General features: G+C 29.1%; 1 protein-coding gene across 1 annotated transcript; it reads left to right on the top strand.

Moving 5' to 3' along the window:
• Positions 1–7,103: 7,103 nt before the first annotated feature.
• LOC106686719 (116 kDa U5 small nuclear ribonucleoprotein component) lies at positions 7,104–18,021 on the top strand. The gene is made up of 17 exons (XM_014430174.3): positions 7,104–7,415; positions 8,321–8,559; positions 8,635–8,906; positions 9,673–9,797; positions 12,076–12,200; positions 12,283–12,474; positions 12,855–13,081; positions 13,392–13,519; positions 13,635–13,828; positions 13,939–14,105; positions 14,179–14,358; positions 14,921–15,098; positions 15,502–15,673; positions 15,747–15,858; positions 16,041–16,185; positions 17,259–17,412; positions 17,759–18,021. The coding sequence occupies exons 1-17, from the start codon at positions 7,302–7,304 to the stop codon at positions 17,960–17,962; spliced, it is 2,928 nt and encodes a 975-aa protein (XP_014285660.1). The 5' UTR covers positions 7,104–7,301; the 3' UTR covers positions 17,963–18,021.
• Positions 18,022–19,492: the final 1,471 nt, after the last annotated feature.

Genomic DNA, 19,492 nt, shown 5'->3' with positions numbered 1-19,492 from the left:
AATATAAATTCTATTAAATGAAATAAGCTTCATTCATTCAACACTTTTTTTTTTTTTGCGATTACATTTTACTTTTGATCTTTTTATACACTTAAAAATATATAAATATTTATTTTAAATTGGAGAAAAAAATATTTTAACTTTTATTTGTACAAATTTTATCTTTTTTATGTGAACGCATATAATGAACGTCATAGCATATTTTAATCATGATCTAAGCGTATGATTTTTTGATTATTCTCAATTAAAACGAAGTCAACAATTACATACCACACTCTTTAAAAGCCATAATTTTGTAAATGTTTTATTTATAGTGTTACTAAACTATTTGTAAATAGTTATGGGTGAAGTCTTTTGCACGAGACTCTACCCCCTTCCACCCATAATACATTGTTGAACAAAAAAATCTGTTATATTAACCATGGGCACCTTACCAGGCCACTTTCAGACCATGAAGGATCTGGTATTGAATAAAGAATAAAAAATAAATAAATATTTTCTAGACAATTAATCGTGATGTCTAAACCATACAATTATTATTAGGGGACTTTATCATGGAATGAAATTATTTTTTTATTTCACATTATTTTCATTCATTCGATTCGAAATTCCAGAGGTAGTTACGGAGAAGAAAAACTGAAGAAGAATGGAAAATTAACAATGGCCTCAAAAGACTGACTACACGCCAGTGTTGGACAAAAAGTAATTGCAATTACTAACTAAACTCAAATGTAATTCCGATTACATTGTTTCAATTAGTAATTGAAATTTCAGACCATTATTATATAACGAATTTTTAACTGTAAAAATAATAAATAGAATATTTAAAAAAAAAAAATGCTCAATTGTTGAATGTTAAATGAAAAAATGTATTTATATCATGTCCTATGAGAAGCTTTTGTAAATAAAAATATATTTATATGTTATTTTAATAACATACATATATTATTTAAATAATTATAATCTGAAATAATTGTCCACTTTAATATAATATTGTTATTGTACACAAAAATACAATAGTTAGACAGCTTTTTAGTGATATCAGAATATTATTTTGATTTTTTCAAACTACTCAGTACCTCAATTTATACTAGTGCGTAATTCCATAATCAGTGAACGTGTTGTATGTTAAGACACACAAAATTTGGGTGGTCAGGCATAAATATATGGAAGATAAAAATTCCAACAATGTCTAACTCGTTTGTCAGAATTTAAGTGTATTCAGTGTAATGTCCATTTACCTTAAATTACAAACTTAGGTGTTTTCGATGGAAACAGTCAATGAATAAAAATTAATTGTCTTTTGTATTCATCATTTGGCAAAAAAGTTTGTGAGAGTATATGTATATATCAAAAGTCATAATGCGTTTTAGGAATGAAATTCATGGAATAGACTAGATGGAAAAAAAAACCTTTGTGAGGAAAATCAGACCTATTTAAGATTATAAAATGTATCCAAAACTAGTGAAAGTATTTACAAATCGACGAACATCTCAAAACAATCTATTTATATAATTAACTTTTTAAACTTGTTTCAACAATTTAAAAAGATTTGGTTTGAAAGTAATTTAATTATTTATGTTTGGTTAATAACTTCTATTCAGGTTCTCATGAAATTATCAAACAATTCAATAAAATATTTTATTAGTTCTGAGTGAGAATATTTATTGGACTATGTTACAATACATATATTGCTGTATCGGATATCTTCAAGGGCCAAATGTTAAAAAGGATCACGCATTCCAAAACAACGCAGTCAAATCGTACGTTCATAATCCTTCGGATGATTTCTACTTGCATTTCTTACTCAAAATATTCGGAAGAATAATAGTTTTAATGATCAATATAAGAAAAAAAAGGTTGATAATGTATCGTAGTAAAAAACCGACCAAGGAGGGGAGGGAGTGGTCGATAGGGGAAGATATCGACCTGGGTCTTAATGAAACCCACCCTAAACCCCCCCTTACTTTCCACACGCAATATTGGGGGAGTTGGCCCCCCCTTCCTTTCCAACTTTCAATACCAACTTCTCTTCCCTTAGTAACTGTTATTGCTAAACAGATATTGACGTCACCCTCAACTGAATAAGTATTTTAAATGCTTCATGGGCTTTCAAAAACTTTAATTAAAACAATACAGGCACGTTACTTATAAAATGATAGGATTATGTTGTATAAAATAAATTATAGCTGTTCATGGGTTTATAAATTCGCAAACCATCACGGAACGAATCAAATGATCACACATACAGACTGTCAGAGTTATATGTCCGCAATAGATTAAGGGTAAAAATGAGGTAAATGTGAAAGTATTTAAATGGAAATTTAAGATTTTTTAAATACTTATTTATTGACATTTATTATTATTATTTATATATAGCCATTGAATGAACAGTTTTAACATTATTACAATCGGATTGCTCAGTAGAAGCTAAAATATTTATGTAGAAATATTCATGTAGAAGCTATATTGACCAGAGAAGATTAAACTGATCATTAGTGTAAATCGAATTTCGAAGGCTGATTTATAATACTGCTACTATATGTATATATATAATTGTGGTTTTTATCCAATTTTTGTTACATTCTGCCTAATGGGGATGTTTAGAAAGCAATTTTATTTATGCACTCATATCAGTATTTTCCCTATCCTAATCTCAAAACTGTACTTACAAAAAAATATATCTAGTAAATTAGATGTTAGATTATAATAATATGATACAGGCGTGTAGAAAAATTACACGTTAGTAGCATTAATAAAATTTCTAAATTAGAAAGTCTCGAGGCCATCTTCTTTTCAGGTGGCTCGGAGGATTGTCTGGAATGGAAGAGGAAGCAAGGTTAGAAACGGATGGGTTTGAGTGGTTAGAGAGATTATAATGGAAGGATTGATATCTGGTTCGGGCTAGATCGGTTATATATAGAACATTAAGGTCTTTATGAATGATTTTATTAGTGAAAATAATTTTCAATTCATTTCATTTAATTCATTTTTGAATAATTTTCTAAGGATTTTGGATTGTAAGGATTGGATACGAGAGGAATTCGAAGTTTTAATGGAGCCCCAAAGCTCAACTTCGTAAGTTCAGATTGGCCTTATGATTGTCATGTAGTTTTTTTAATGGATTGGAAGTTTAGAGTTGTAGTTTGTCTAGTGAGTGCTGTAATAGTCGGAACCACGTGCTGTTTCCTGTTTTTTTCAGTCTTGTATGAGGATTCCAAATTAGTCGTTTATTCAGATGTCTATGGTAGCCGATATGTCCGAAAGGGGTAAGAGCAATTAATTAAAGATAAAAGGTAAGTCGTGAGAAAGTATCAATTTATTATCTATTGGAATTGTGATGGGACTAAAAAAAATATAAATTGTATCATGTTCGTGTTTTCCAGGCAATCTCACTTCCCTAGCCCTAACACACATATATATTTTTTTAAATTTATTTATTGATATGTTACAGCTGTACATAAATACATCAAGTAAATTTGAGGTAATCATAATGGTATGGTACAAGCATGTAGAGAAACTACCCAATGGTAGCACTCTAAAAACATTTTTACAATATAAGGTCTCGAGACCTTCTTCTTTTCAGACGCCTCGGAGGATTGTCCGGAATAAAAGAGGAAGCAAGATTAGAAACTAATGGGTTTGAGTGGTTAGAGAGTTTATAATGGAAGGAGTGATATCTGGTTCGGGCTAGATCGGTTATATATAGAACATTAAGTTTTTTGTGGATGATTTTATTTGAGACAAAGTAGGGAGCATTTAGGATTTTACGAAGGATTTTGGATTGTAAGGATTGAATACGAGAGGAATTCGAAGGTTTAGTAGAGCCCCAGAGCTCAACGTCGTGTGTCCAGTAGGCCTTATAATTGTCATGTAGATCAGTCTTTTGTAATGGATTGGAAGTTTGGACCGTTTGTCTAGTAAGTGCAGTAATAGTCGAAATCGACGTATAGTTTCCTGTCTTTTCAGTCTTGTGTGAGGATTCCAGGTTAGTCGTTTGTCCAGATGTAGTCCAAGGTAGCGTGTCTGTTCAAGTAAGAGCAACAAACATTATTGAAGTATACTGAGGGTTTACGAGGTAGGGTAAAGGTAATTTGATGGGATTTGTTGGAATTTATTTTAATCCTCCAATTACGACACCATTCTTCGAGGGCTGTGATATGGGAACACATATTTAATCCTAATTTCCAACGGTAATTTTTTACTTTTTTTTTTTAGAACTAATAAACCACTCCAAATCATTTTTCTTTTCACTCCACGTTTATAATTCATTCTTTGAAGGCGATTCACAAAGTTGTATGGAAAAAAAAAAAAATAAAAGACCAAAGATATGAAAAAAAAATTAATAATAATAAATAAAGAAGAAGAAAGAAAAAAAAAAGACATGTTCTAAAGTTGTATACTGCTAATGTTTGTAATTATTATTGTATATTTGTATAGGCCTATTTATTGTTAGATTTAAAAAACTGGTTAAACTAAAATAAGTATGCTGTTTGGTTTGAATAGCAGCCTAATGAAGTTGGGCAGAACAACTTTAATATTTATATTTTAATAAAGATTTTCCCCTTATACAATACATCATTATTTGTGGTGTCCATTACTGAAATTCTTTAACCGTTTTTATTTGTCGACCCTCCTCCAAATTTTCTTTTAAATACCGATCATTCCTTCACCGTTTTAAAAATCAAACAGACGCAATTTTAAATTCGTATCCAGTGCTAAAAAAAATTAAATTTGTTATAAATAATAACTAGCGTTATTTTTTTTTTTTTTTAGAACAAGATTCAATTTTTACCTATACTGCTTAACAGGTATTTACTGCATATGAAAAATAGATATTAAATTATTTCAGGTACGCCCCATCTGAAAGTCTGAACTTATCTCTCAATTTTCTTTCAGTGGTAAATGTTTTAAATGCTATCCACTCTAAAAAAACAATTATTTGATATTCTTTGATTGGATTCAATTTGCTAAAGTCTGAACCATAATACCGCTCTTTGAGCTCTTTATATCTGAAAGTTTTAAAGATATAGTTTTTAAAAAAACATACTTCCTTTTTTTATAAAATAACTGTACCCAGAAAGTACTAAACGTACAGCACTCAAATCGTAGCTCATTAAATGCACTATAATGTAGTTCTTAATGATTATTTTCGTGGAAGTAGTTAGCTCCACAATATTGCTGAAATAAATACACAAAATGTTGATCCTTCAATTTTTGAAAAGTTTTGTTTTTAATCTCAGTAATTATATCTCAGGAATCATAAAACATCTATTAAGTTAATATTAAGTTTGTTAAATGCGCCATAAATTAGTTTATAATTATTGCTCTCGTAGGAATATTACGGTTTTGATAATTTTTGAAAAAATAATATCTGAAAATGTTGATTTGATGCCATTTTGGAAAAAAATGTTTGTTTTTGAAAAACTTTATCACTGAAATCGTTTGACGTAATGACCTCTAGTAGTGATAAAATTTTAGAAAACTTCTTCTAATTAAAAGAGGGCTAATAATTGTTTTGTTAGGGTGGGTAGCTTTTAATATATTCACCACTGAATGAAAAATGAGACAAAAGTATTGGTTATTGGAGAGTTTATCTTTTTATTTAAAATATTATTGGTTATATTATTTAAAAGAAAGATAAACCCTTTATACTTATTTAAACATTTATTTTAGTAAACGTTTCAATATTTTAAACATCTATAATAACAGGGAATTCGAATTTTACATTTAAAATCTATCAAAATATATTAAAAGGATGTTGTATTAAAAATATCTCAATATTATATAAAAAAGGTTTTAGTGATCACCGTGTAATATTTTATTTTACATATATAATTTATATACTAAATGGGGTCGGTCCGCCGTTAGGCTATAGGAGTAATCTAATTATATATAATATTTTAATTTCTAGTAATTTTATAATATTTTACTTTTTTTCAATAATGAATGTATACCATATAAAGTTTTGAAAATTTACCAATATTTTTATTTATTTACATTTTATCTTATTATATCACATACACATTTTTATAAATAGTTTTACTTTGTATCTATATATGTTGTATAGAGATAGAAGATAAAATTAAAAAAAAAAAAAGTTAATATGTTTTATAAAGTTTAGTGATTTTGAAAACTGTACATGGTGCATATTCATTATAGAACAAAACCTAAATTGTTTATCTGGAGAAGATGGTAGGGAGGAGCGGTCAGCAAATAAACAAAACATTATTTAGTCGTACCAAATACTTCATTTATGCCATAAAAAGTTGTGCCAATTTGGGACGAATAAATGATTTTTAGTTTATTTGTTGATCGCATTCCTTCTTTCTAACGTACTGAATTCCTGACCATCCAAGGGTTGTATTGGTACAGATTTTCATTTTCAATATGCTTTTAATGCTAATTTGTATGTTAACGTAACTGTTAAATGAATAATAAGAATTTTCTGTTATTGTAGATGCTTAAAAAAAAACCGTGCCCGTGTAGGCCTCATAGGCGACATATTTCCGTGACAACGTATACTCTATGCTAATATTACATAAATATAAATTAAAATCAATCCAATGTTATATATTTGAAATAATAAACCAGTTCACATATTGAATTCAGATATTTATTTTTGCTTGGTTATACATTAATTAATTTTTATACATATGATATAATATCCATATGTTAAATGAAGTCAATTTCCGTTACGGGACACTTTTTCTAGCATGGCATCCCGCAAAATGATTTATAAGACGTTGTCACGTCAAAAAATGTTTAACTTCCCTTGAAATAATATATTTAATAAAATCATTGTATTATAGCTAAGGATATCTAAAACATCTAACCCAACTTCTTTTTGAAATAAAAAAAGATAATATTATATGTTTTTTTTCTTAATTTCATGCGTTAGGGTGTTAGTGATCAACAAAGTTAGTGGTAGGGGGGGGAATTGTAAAACGCTGATTGGCATGATTTCATTCAGATTGGCATTGTCCATCTTACTCTAATAAAAGACAAATATTCCGTTTTAGTTTGCTTTACCGTACGAACCATAATTTAAATGTATGAATTAAAATTTTTTTTTTTGTTTGTTTTGAACAACACTGTTGGATGCCGGCATGCGTTTAGTGTGCAAACTTTGTTTGTATTTTAGAAGGTTATATTTTTTAAAATAAACCGACAGAGTTTTGATAACATACAAAATAATCTTAGTTAATTTTAAGTTTTATTGTGATAGAAACTTCTTTTTGTTCGTTTGTCCTCACTGAAATAACTGTTATTTTAAGAGAAGTTCAATTTTGAATTCAAACATGGATGCAGACCTGTATGATGAGTTTGGAAATTACATAGGACCTGAATTAGAATCAGATGACGAAGATGATGATGAATTACAGGATAGAGAACCAGAGGGAAGAGATTATGATGTAAGTTTCTCTATATTAAGTATTAAAATACTTTAAGAGTTGTGAAACAACAACTGCAGTGCTTTTGCTATCAATTTCGCTGATTCAACTTGTAGGGATCAAAATATTTACCATTTAGTGAATTACATCATATTAGCTTATTTATACATGACCCCATGTTTTTATTTTAAGCTTAAATAATTGTTTACTGCTAAAATAGTATTCCTCTTGAAGACTCACTCTTGAACTAATTGAATAAGCTCCATTTCTAAATCTAGTGAATGAAGACTCGAATAAAAATACCACCAGTTTATTTAACTACTGTACAAAACCAACTTCACTGATGGGAACTACATCTCATACAGAATGCTACAAGTTAGTATAGGGATTTGTATCTCTTTTGAGCGAGCGGAATAGGACAGCTGTGTTCCAATTCAAGCAGTAATATTTATAGTACAAGTAGGAATTTTGAATTTTTGAACTCCCACCACTAGAGCTTGTTGTATTTAGTGGTACCATGTTTTGCTCTTGGTTAAAATTTTAGTTCTAAAGTTCTTTGTTGGTCTCAACTTAATATCTCTGTCTTACTGTTCAGTCATTTCAGTTTGAGAATTAAAATATCTTAAAAAATAAGTGTTCATTTAGTTATAATTAAATTTAACTTATAAAGTGGTGTATAATTGAGTGTTGTCTATGTTTTAAATTTGTGGTATTTATTATTGTAGTATTTTACATTTAATATTTTTATATTCTGTATCAGTAATAAATTCAAAGATTTTTTTGTTGCCTAATACGGTCTGAGATTTTTGTCTTCTATGGCAATTAACAATACCTCTTTAGCTTTATGAATCTTTTTTCTTAATCAGTTTCAAAATTTTATTATTACTGAAAGAAGCTATGACCTTTTATTTATTTGCTTATTTCAGGATGATGCAGATGCCATGGAAGATGGAACAGAAGACATGGAAAACAATACCATGTCGATTGTTCTTCATGAGGATAAAAGATACTATCCTTCAGCCGCAGAAGTATTTGGCCCTGATGTTGAAACCATTGTGCATGAAGAAGATGATCAAGCATTAACAGTACCATTAGTTGCACCAATCAAAAAGAAGAAGTTTCAAGTTAAAGAACAAAATTTACCTGATACTGTATACAATATGGAGTGAGTCATCTTAATTGTTTACTTATAATTTGACATGAGATTGTGTTAACTATTATAATTATTGTCTTTGTATAGGTTTTTGGCTGATATGATGGATACAACACATCTTATTAGGAATGTTTGCCTTGTCGGCCAACTCCATAGTGGAAAGACAACATTAGTTGATTGTTTTATCAAACAAACGCACCCGGAATTTAAAAAAATGGGAATTGAAGGAAATCTTCGCTATACGGATACATTGTTTACTGAACAAGAACGTGGAGTTAGTATTAAAGCAACACCTGTAACACTGCTGCTCCCAGATATAAAAGGAAAATCATACTTGATGAATGTATTTGATACACCAGGTATATTGTTTGACTTATTTTTACTTGTATTAAAAAAACAAAAATTATCTGTCTGAATTTCATATTTCGTATAACTAGTGGTTAAGTTGAGAAATGTACTTCTCATGATTATCATTGTTTTCTATTTTTTTTCAAAGTTCACCTGATATTTTGAATATGGAGTGGGATTAGTTTTTTAATGGTTTTTGAACCTAGTATACTCTCTCCTCACTCGTAAACTTGCATTTCTTCATATCTCAGAAAAATCTAGTACTAATATCGTTTTTTCAGTGTAGTTTTTAAATAGAATTATATTTTTATAATTTATTTTTGTTTATATATTTATGAGTTTATGTTGTTGTTTTTTTGGCTTTCAAATCATATCTGAATGATAGTTTAATGCCACTATTCCTTACTTTTCTATCATTATTTCTTCTTCCTTAAAAAATAGGATATTTCTTTTTTCCAAATAGTTTCTTATCATTATAGACTTGACTTATTAGTGAATCCTCCACCAATATCCAGATAATCAGTATAGTTTAAGATAATTTTTAGTCTGTTCTAAACAGTAATAGATATATTAAACTATATGGTCTGTTTAAAATACTACTAGTTCTAGTCAACAATATTGTAGTTATATGGTTAGTTTAGTGGTTAATATACTAGTTAATTTGTAGGATTCAAGTTGTAAAGGGATTTTAAAGAATCAGCTGTTGGCTTTTTTATGTTTAAAACATTTTTCATTATTATTTATTACTCATATAATAATCATCTAATTAATTTTTAGGACATGTAAATTTCTCCGATGAAGTAACAGCTGCTATGAGAATGTGTGATGGTGCTGTTATTTTTGTTGATGCTGCTGAAGGTGTAATGTTAAATACAGACAGATTAATAAAACATGCCATTCAGGTAATTGAAAACCCCAGATTTTATTTATACATCCTTTTTTTTTTTCAGTAAGTTTTGAACTTAAAAATTATCAAAAATTATTATTAATTTTTTTTTTTTATGATTTGTATTTTCTGAAATTTTCTGTGTGATAAAGGACAGAAATTGGAGTGATGTAACATCTCACCAAAATACAAATTTTCAGGTCATGTAATGCAACAATGTTTACTTTAAAAAAACTGACGTGATCTGGTTATTAAATTACTACTACATCCATCATAGTCACCTGGTTTGTCTCAAACTGATTACCATTTCTTACAGCACTTGACTTCTTTTAAATAATAAAAGTATAGAAGTAAAAATTAAGTAAAAAGTATAAGAAATAAAAATATTTCAAAATGAAAATAAAGTATAATTTTAATTTCTAGATTTTATTGATTCAATGATCTAAAGTTTGTTTGAACAAGATATAAAAACTTATTATATTGTTGGTCGATAGAAGAAATCTATTGAAATTAAGAGAAGTTATTTTAAACATAAATAATATTGATATATAGGGAGATGGTCAGGGTTGCGGTCAAAAGAGAAATAAAAATAGTTTACAACTATTTATTTTCCAACGTTTCGCCCCACTTTGCAGGGCTTCATCAGGGCTGTCCAAATAAATAAGTTGAACAGCATGACTGTTCAACTTATTTATTTGGACAGCCCTGATGAAGCCCTGCAAAGTGGGGCGAAACGTTGGAAAATAAATAGTTGTAAACTATTTTTATTTCTCTTTTGACCGCAACCCTGACCATCTCCCTATATATCAATTTTTACGGTCAACTATACATACATATATAAATAATATTGTTATGCTGGGTTTTCGACTAGTCACAACTAATGCTCTCTTCCCCCTTTTAATATTGTTGATTGCCTGACTGATCAGTTTGCTGTGTATTAGCCAACACCTCACCGTTGAGCAGCCACTCCCAATGTTTTTTTAGTTCTTCCTCATACATAAACTGACTTCCATGTGAAGGATCTTACTGCAAAACACACTTTCCATGTCGGCTAATTTTACAATGAAGTCAATCTTTATTTCTATTTCTATTTTATACAATGGCTTTACAGCCCTTGCAGGGATTTGGCCTCTGAGATCCACTCGTTTCTGTCAGCGGCGTATCTTCATCTCTTTACCCTTGGCCAGCATTCTGGTCTGCGTCTACATCATCAAGCCACCTTCCTTGTGGTGTTTTTCCTTCCAGCAATTCATACAGCAGGTCCAATATTATGCAAAGGCCTTCTTTTCCCACACCTTAATATACTTTTTGTTTTCTTAGGTCAGAACCTAATTTTCAGTTTTTAAGTATAAGTACCAATTTCAATAAAACAAGGTATTTAAACTACGATTTTTTATTTTTAAAGTATAATTTAGTTACACAACATAAATTATAAAGAAAAAATTCACTCTTTAAAACTCCGTTTTATTGTAATTAGAGGTTTTTCATATTAAATATAAAATGTTTTCAAGTGAAAAATGAGAGTTTTGTAGTTTGACCCATCTTATGCTCTAACTTGATAGTTCCCATTTGGAGGAAAAAAGTTACAGTTACTATCTTACTCAAGAAGTAAATTATAAGCCTTTAGTAACTAAAAGGTGTTTTATTAAACTTTCGGAGCAACTAAATACTAAGAGGCTTAAAACAGATTAAAATGAGGCTAAGTTAAGCCTTCATTTATCCTGTACTAGTTTATTGGATAGAATCATGTACCACGAAGAAGTTGATTGAAAATCATGTATACATTTTTAAGAAAATATGTTTACTGAGTGTAGAGGAAGTGAAGAAAACAAATTCTGAAACATATTATTACTGAATTTATTAAGTAATCAAGAATTTGATCATAAAATCATTGCTTAAGATGAGTTAGAGGATTAAAATAATTGAACATAATTTAGTGGCTTAGGTGCCACCACCCCGTGTTAGATGGCTGTTGTATAAGTTGGGACCCAAAAGTTGAGACTTAAAGAGGCCCAATTATATTGTAAATTCCTATTTTGTTGATGTTGATAATGATTGGAAAGTTAAAAATCTCAATTATTTATCAAAGTGACAAAATGGTATAAATAAATTATACATTTTTGTTAAAACTCCTGTTGCCTGTTTTTATTTTTCATGCGCTTCAGAAAATCACAAATGAATGTTAAAACTGATATTACCTTTTTTTATTTTATTTATTTTTTGTAGTGGTTTAATTATTTAATGAAATGGTTAAGTTCTGTGAATTATTTTATTTTAGATTATTGTTTTTACAGGAAAAAATGGCAATAACTCTTTGTGTCAACAAAATTGACAGGCTTGTTCTGGAATTGAAACTACCGCCACAAGATGCATATTATAAAATAAGGCATATAATTGATGAAGTCAATGGATTGATTTGGTACTTAAACACAATTTTTCAACAATTGATTTTTCAGTTAATTTTATTTAAAAAAGAAACCTTAACATTTATTTCTTTTTAGTTTATATTCTGAGGAAGGCAAGAGTCGTCCAGTTTCACCTATCATTGGCAATGTATGCTTTGCCTCATCCCAGTACAATATCTGCTTTACTTTGAAGTCATTTGCAAATCTTTATGCCCAAACATATGAAGGTGTGAATGTTAAAGAATTTTCAAGACGTCTTTGGGGAGATATTTATTTCAACACTAAAACGTAAGTGTAAATTGTTTGTACCTACAAAGATTATAATAAAGTTCAATATTATATTTTTATACTGCAGTATTTTAATTTATTTAAATAAAAACTACCTCAAGCTAGCAGATTGCTAATTGAGAAAAGTTTGGAATTAATATGTCTGTTGTTGCTTTGTTATATTTAAAACTTCATTTTTTGTATTTTTTTTTCTATTATAATTTTTTCTATTTATTTGTACGATTATTATTTAGCCTATATTATTATCTACAGCTATCTTGGACACCGAATTGGTTTTTATTGCACTCTATTCATAAATATATATACATAAGTGTCTGAATAATACAATAGCTTTAATTTTTATGAGCAAGTTGTTTCCACTATTATTTTTTTTTTTCTAGGAAAAAGTTTTCAAAGAAACCTCCTCATGGTAGTGCTCAGAGGAGTTTTGTTGAATTCATTTTAGAACCATTGTATAAAATATTTGCTCAAGTTGTTGGGGATGTAGATTCTACACTCCCTAAGGTTTTAGAAGAACTCGGAATTCACTTGACTAAAGAAGAAATGAAAATTAATATTCGACCCCTTCTTCGTCTTGTGTTCTCTAAATTTTTTAGTGATCTTGGTGGTAAGTTTTTTTTTTTTTTTTACCTAAGTTTTAAAAATCATGTTTTTATCAATATTTGAACATTATATTATGTTTTATCTGTAATCTAAGATATTTTTGTCAAATTACGACAAATGTAGTGATCAAAGTTTTTCAATCTCTTATTTCTAATTAACAAACTCAATTATAATTAGCTATTAAACACTTGTTGATTCCTCATTGACCATTCTTATCCTTATAAATATTTATGTAATTGCTTTTTGAAATGGTTTATTATCATTTAGTTAATATAGTATTCATTATCCTAAATAGTTTGATTTGTTTGTTTTAGGATTTGTTGATATGTGTGTAGAACATATACCTGCTCCATGTGCAAACGCTAAAAACAAAGTAGAGCACATATATACTGGTCCCACAGATACAAAATTGGTGCAAGATATGTTTAATTGTGATGCTGAGGTATGTATTAGTCTATGTATTATATTGTCTAATCTAAATATTATCGAGTCTTGTAAATAATATATATTAAAATTGGGATAATTAATTGTGTAACATTATTAACCATATTTACTAGGGGCGGTTAATGGTTCATAGTACCAAGATGTATCCAACTGAAGATTGTACTTTTTTCCAAGTATGTGGAAGAGTGATGTCTGGAACATTACATGCTGGTCAGGAAGTGAGAGTTCTAGGTGAGAATTATACTTTAAATGATGAAGAAGATTCCCGAATATTAACTGTTGGGAGGTTATGGATTTATGAAGCTAGGTAAAAATATTTTTGTTTTTATCTCCTGTATATATGAAAAATTTAGATACTTTTATAAATTTCATCAAGTTAAAAGTGGCTTTTCATAATTTATTACTTTTTTTTTACAGGTACAAAGTTGAAGTTAACAGAGTACCAGCCGGTAATTGGGTATTAATTGAAGGTATCGATCAGCCCATTGTTAAAACATCTACTATCACAGATTTAAAAACTAACGAAGACGTATATATATTTAGGCCTCTGAAATTTAACACTCAGTCTGTTATTAAGATAGCAGGTATTAAGAAATAAAATTGCTTCTCTCATTAATATTATTTCAAGGATCATTGCTAATATATTTGAAATTTTAGTGGAACCTGTAAATCCTTCTGAGCTACCAAAGATGTTAGATGGGTTGCGAAAAGTTAATAAATCATACCCCCTTTTGGCAACAAAAGTGGAAGAATCTGGAGAGCATGTTGTTCTCGGAACTGGCGAACTGTATTTGGATTGCGTAATGCATGACTTGAGGAACATGTATTCTGAAATAGGTAATTTATTTACTAAATTAAGTTAGTTCTTAATGTTATTTAAAATTATGTGTAAAAGAATTGTCATGAAAAATTATTCGTTTTCTGCCTTTTCTTCATAGTATTAATTTTTGTAATATGCAAATAATTATTATGATTAATTTTTGTTTATAAATGATTGTGAATTTGTATATAAGCTTTTCAGAAAACATAGGATTGCCATCTAAATTTATTAATTACTTATTAGAAACTCTTGGAGAATTACCTCTTTTTTCAACACTTAAATTTTTAGAAAATTCTTAATTTCATTACTTAAATTCTAAATTAGATTGGTAAATTTAAAAATGTTTTAACTGCTTCTCGGGACCCTCCACTTTGTTGAAGAAAATTTAGGAGAAAATTTCGATTTATGTAATTGGTTTAACTATTGTCATTACTCATTCTTCATTGTTTGTCATAGCACTCCATAAGTGTGCATATTTATCTTTTAAAGTTTATTTTATTTTTTATTTTAATTATCGTTTTATAACATTTACCTAGTGACAAAATGGAGGTACTACATTTTATAATCATCTTGTTTCAGATATTAAAGTTGCGGATCCAGTTGTTTCGTTTTGTGAAACTGTGGTTGAAACATCATCTTTAAAATGTTTTGCTGAAACCCCTAACAAAAGGAATAAAATAACAATGATATCGGAACCTTTAGAAAAAGGTCTTGCTGAAGATATAGAGAATCAAATTGTTAACATTAATTGGAATAGGTGAGGGGTGAATCAGAACTACTTCATTTATTCGTAACAGCTCATTGCAGTTTTTATGTTACATGCATTGTACCGTGCAATAGTTCAAATTGCAAGAAAAACAAAAAGTTTTTGTCAATTTAGGAACATCTAAACTTTTTAATGATTTAAGATATTTCCAGTAAAAGATAAAATTGATCCTGCTTGTTTTTTCATTGTTAAAAATTAATGATCATAATGGCTACCACATTTTTGAAATACTTATGTTTAGGAATTCATTATCTTTGTTTATACTAAGTAGCTTATTCTGGTTGAATAGTTAGTTATTTTAATAAAACAATTGCTCATTTTTTGTTAAATTAATAATTCATCATTTTTGTTTAAAGCAATCATTAAAACTGAGTTAATCTGTCTTTTATTACAGAAAGCGCCTTGGAGAGTTTTTCCAAACTAAATATGATTGGGATCTTTTGGCTGCTCGGTCTATTTGGGCATTTGGTCCAGATGCTACAGGTCCGAACATTTTGGTTGATGACACTCTTCCATCTGAAGTAGACAAAGCTCTTTTGGGATCAGTTAAGGATTCCATTATACAAGTAATTTATCTTTCAATTATGAACCTATATCTGCAAATTCGTGCATCAAATATCACAATGTATCAAATTGCAGGGATTTCAGTGGGGTACCCGTGAAGGACCCTTGTGTGAAGAACCTATTAGAAATGTGAAATTCAAAATTTTGGATGCGGTTATAGCTCCAGAACCTCTTCATAGGGGAGGAGGTATTTATAATGTTCTTAAAATACTTTTTTGCTGTCAATAAAATTAATTAAAATACCACCTATGTTGTTATTTAGAAACAATTATATGAAGTATTAATTGATAAACTGAATACTGTGAAAACCAATTAATAGTTATATTGATTTCTTTTTTTTTTCTCTCTATTTTATTTATTTATTTTCAGGTCAGATCATCCCAACTGCTAGAAGAGTTGCCTATTCAGCTTTCCTGATGGCTACGCCTAGATTGATGGAACCTTACCTTTTTGTTGAAGTCCAAGCTCCTGCTGATTGTGTATCAGCTGTGTATACTGTTCTTGCAAAGAGGAGGTGAGGAATTATGAATAGTTAATTGTTATTATTAATTGGAACTGAAACACTAGCGAATCATAGTTTGCTCTATCGGGGATTACTACCTAAGTACTGTGACATTTGCACCACCAACCCATCTCAGCGTCAGGTTCCATATTAGTGTTAATCTATGGGAGCAAGCCAGGTCTAAGGACCATCCAACCAGATAAATTGGATTTTTTGGATCAATAATCTCTTATAGCTCTAACTAAATCTATTATAGGTCTGCAAAAGAGAAAAGCTGGTTGCTATTACTTATTTTAATAAATTTAATAATAAAATTAAATAAAATGATATTTACAAAAAAAAAAAATTAAACTACCATGACTGAGGTTGACCAGATCAAGTAAAATAAAGGTTTCTTTTTTCAAATTTAATTATAAATATACTTATAATTTCTTAAAATATTTTTACATAACTTTTATGAGTCAGTTGGGATGAAGGGCTATTCTTGTAACTAATTACAAAGAATAAAAGTGAAAGAAGATAAAAACAGAGGGAAATTTTTAATATTAAATAAACAGAATTTATTTTTCAATATGATTTTAGGACAAGTTATATCCATAGTTACTGATTATTTTACATATCTGTAGATTAATATTGAAATAAAGATTCAATAGCTGTTTAGGTACTTGGCTTTAATGTATTACAAGTTATCAGTTATAGCCGATCCCTTTCTTAACTGATTCAGAGACATCTGTAGGTGTAAGTGATCAATGAAAAAAAACAAAAAACCCCAAAGTCTTGCATCATCTCACTATTGCAAATTTCAAACAAATAGTACTTTGACGAACGAGTAGTTTGAATGAAGGAAGCTAGAAATAAGGCTTTGAAACCAGAAATGGATTATAAATTCTAATAGAAGGCATGAGTAAAGAAGGGTTTGAAAGGGGAAAAAAAATCAATTTTATCAATGAATAGCAAAGAAAATCTGAACTTTATTTAGTGAAGACAAGATAAGGAGTTGAGGAATAAAAACAACAATTATTTTAATTGCAAAAGTTGTATTTTTTATTTATTTATTTTTTTTTATCATTTTATAATATTTACAGAGGTCATGTTACACAAGATGCTCCTGTACCTGGTTCTCCTCTATATATTATCAAAGCATTTATACCCGCTATCGACTCATTTGGTTTTGAAACAGATTTAAGGACTCACACACAGGGCCAAGCTTTCTGCTTGTCAGTTTTTCATCATTGGCAGGTAAGAACTATATTTATTAATAAATTGATGTATTTTTTTTTTAATTATTAGCTGTAGTATTTATAACAGTATATATTATTTTTATTTAATTATTTACTGCCAAATTTTCTTGTATTTATACTTATTTCATTTTCATACATCATTGATGAATAAGAAATTTACCAAAACATTATGTATTTTTTGTTTAATTTTAAAAATGAATTAAAATTTTTATTTTTCAATGTTTGGTTTTAATAACTGTAAGCCATAAAACAGTCAATATCTATTGAAAACTAAGTTTAATTTTATTATTAACAACCATTTTGCTTTCCATAAATTAGTTTTCTTCACATCACTTTGTCCTTAGATTGTTCCTGGAGATCCTTTGGACAAAAGTATTGTTATAAGGCCATTAGAGCCGCAGCCTCCTACTCATCTTGCTCGTGAATTTATGATTAAAACAAGAAGAAGAAAAGGACTTAGTGAAGATGTATCTATCAACAAATTCTTCGACGATCCTATGTTACTTGAATTGGCTAGACAAGACGTTATGTTTAATTATCCCTTGTAATTATTTTAGGAGTGTAGAGTTTATTTTATAAGTTGTATAAAAATAAATATTAAAAATTATTGTATTTTTTCCACAACGAACATTTATATTTTTCTTTTAACCCATGGGATCTCGTGTAAGGAGGTTCATTAAAATATAAATGATTATATTTTTCTGGCAGTCTAAAAAGTCAGTCTGTTGACTTGGGTCTGAGATAGATCAGTAGAGAGGTACAATCTCGCAACAATAGCAGTTACAAGGTTGAATTGAGTGAATGAGAAGAAATTACATAAGCCAGTTTCACAATATATAATGACATTCTCTAACATCATATATCGACTCTATATTTGAAATTTTTGAGGTTCTATGGTAGGATCTATTTTGGTGGCAGGGAGATTTTCTCTTAAGCTAAGTTTTCCATGCCTGTAGGACTCATAGATGGTGATCTGATTCTAGAAGGCCCAATCTCACTAGTTATTCCCTAGACTTAACTCTGGATCCTCTCATTTTTCGTTGAAATGCTGCCACAATGAACTGGTTAACAAGTATGAGATAAAAATATAAAGCTAATAGATACACGTATAAATAAGTAGCCTTATTGTAACAGGTATAATCTGTTATCTTGTTGTCTAATTTCTAAAAAGCTGGTAGAGTGTCTTGAAGAAAACTGCAGACAACTTACAGTTAATCAAACCACTCTCCCCCAAAAAACCCTTGGAAATAATTAACTCTATAAGATCTTGAGGTCTAATAATGCCAAATATCCATGCTGAAAATGATCTCACATAGGATTGAGTGATCAATAAATACCACTCCAACCTGTTTTGTTGGTCTGGTCCTTTTTTTCAGATAGCAAAATCAATATTCTTTTTGCTTTCACTAACCTATACATGTAACACTTCAGTATAGGACTCCAATGGGAGTCTTGGGTCCCAAAAAATATATATGCAATACACAGCATAGGGAAGTACTGGGCTCAATCAAAATTTCTAATTCGAGTTTTCATAGAAACACGTTTTGAGGACCCCTGAGACCAAATAAACAAATCTCACAAAATTGTTTGTGTATGTATGCATTTGGGATTGCGTGTGGCCGTGAGCATAAGCAGCCTTGCTCAAAAATTAAGTCTTATGCTGAATCTACACATATGCCACTTGCCGCAAATCCAAGACTTTACAAATGCTTGGTAAACAAAGGTAGCAAAAATCGTCGGTATTCATACGCTTTTGTGTTCTTTTAAGTTTTGTCGGCTATTATATTATATCGTAAAAATTGACGCAGTAAAGATAGGGGAAATTAAAGGATACGTAAATATCAGCTAAATAGGAAGTAGATGATGAAAATTTGAAGAAATGGTACTACATAACCTATAAACTTCTTGAATTTTTATCAGAAACTTATTAATTTAATTATCTAGACTTATAATATTTTTATAAATGTACATGTTAAATAAACCGGTAATGATGCAGTTTTTGCTAAAAATATTTTATCAACAATAAATATAAGACAGATATAGAAGTTTATAAAAATGTTGGAATTATCGCTGAGGAT

Source organism: Halyomorpha halys, unplaced genomic scaffold, assembly GCF_000696795.3.
Source record: "Halyomorpha halys isolate HHAL.00 unplaced genomic scaffold, Hhal_1.1 Scaffold864.1, whole genome shotgun sequence".
NCBI classification, from domain to species: Eukaryota; Metazoa; Arthropoda; class Insecta; order Hemiptera; family Pentatomidae; genus Halyomorpha; species Halyomorpha halys.
The sequence above is the reverse complement of the archived record's forward strand: the minus strand, read 5'-3'. Positions and strand labels throughout refer to the sequence as shown.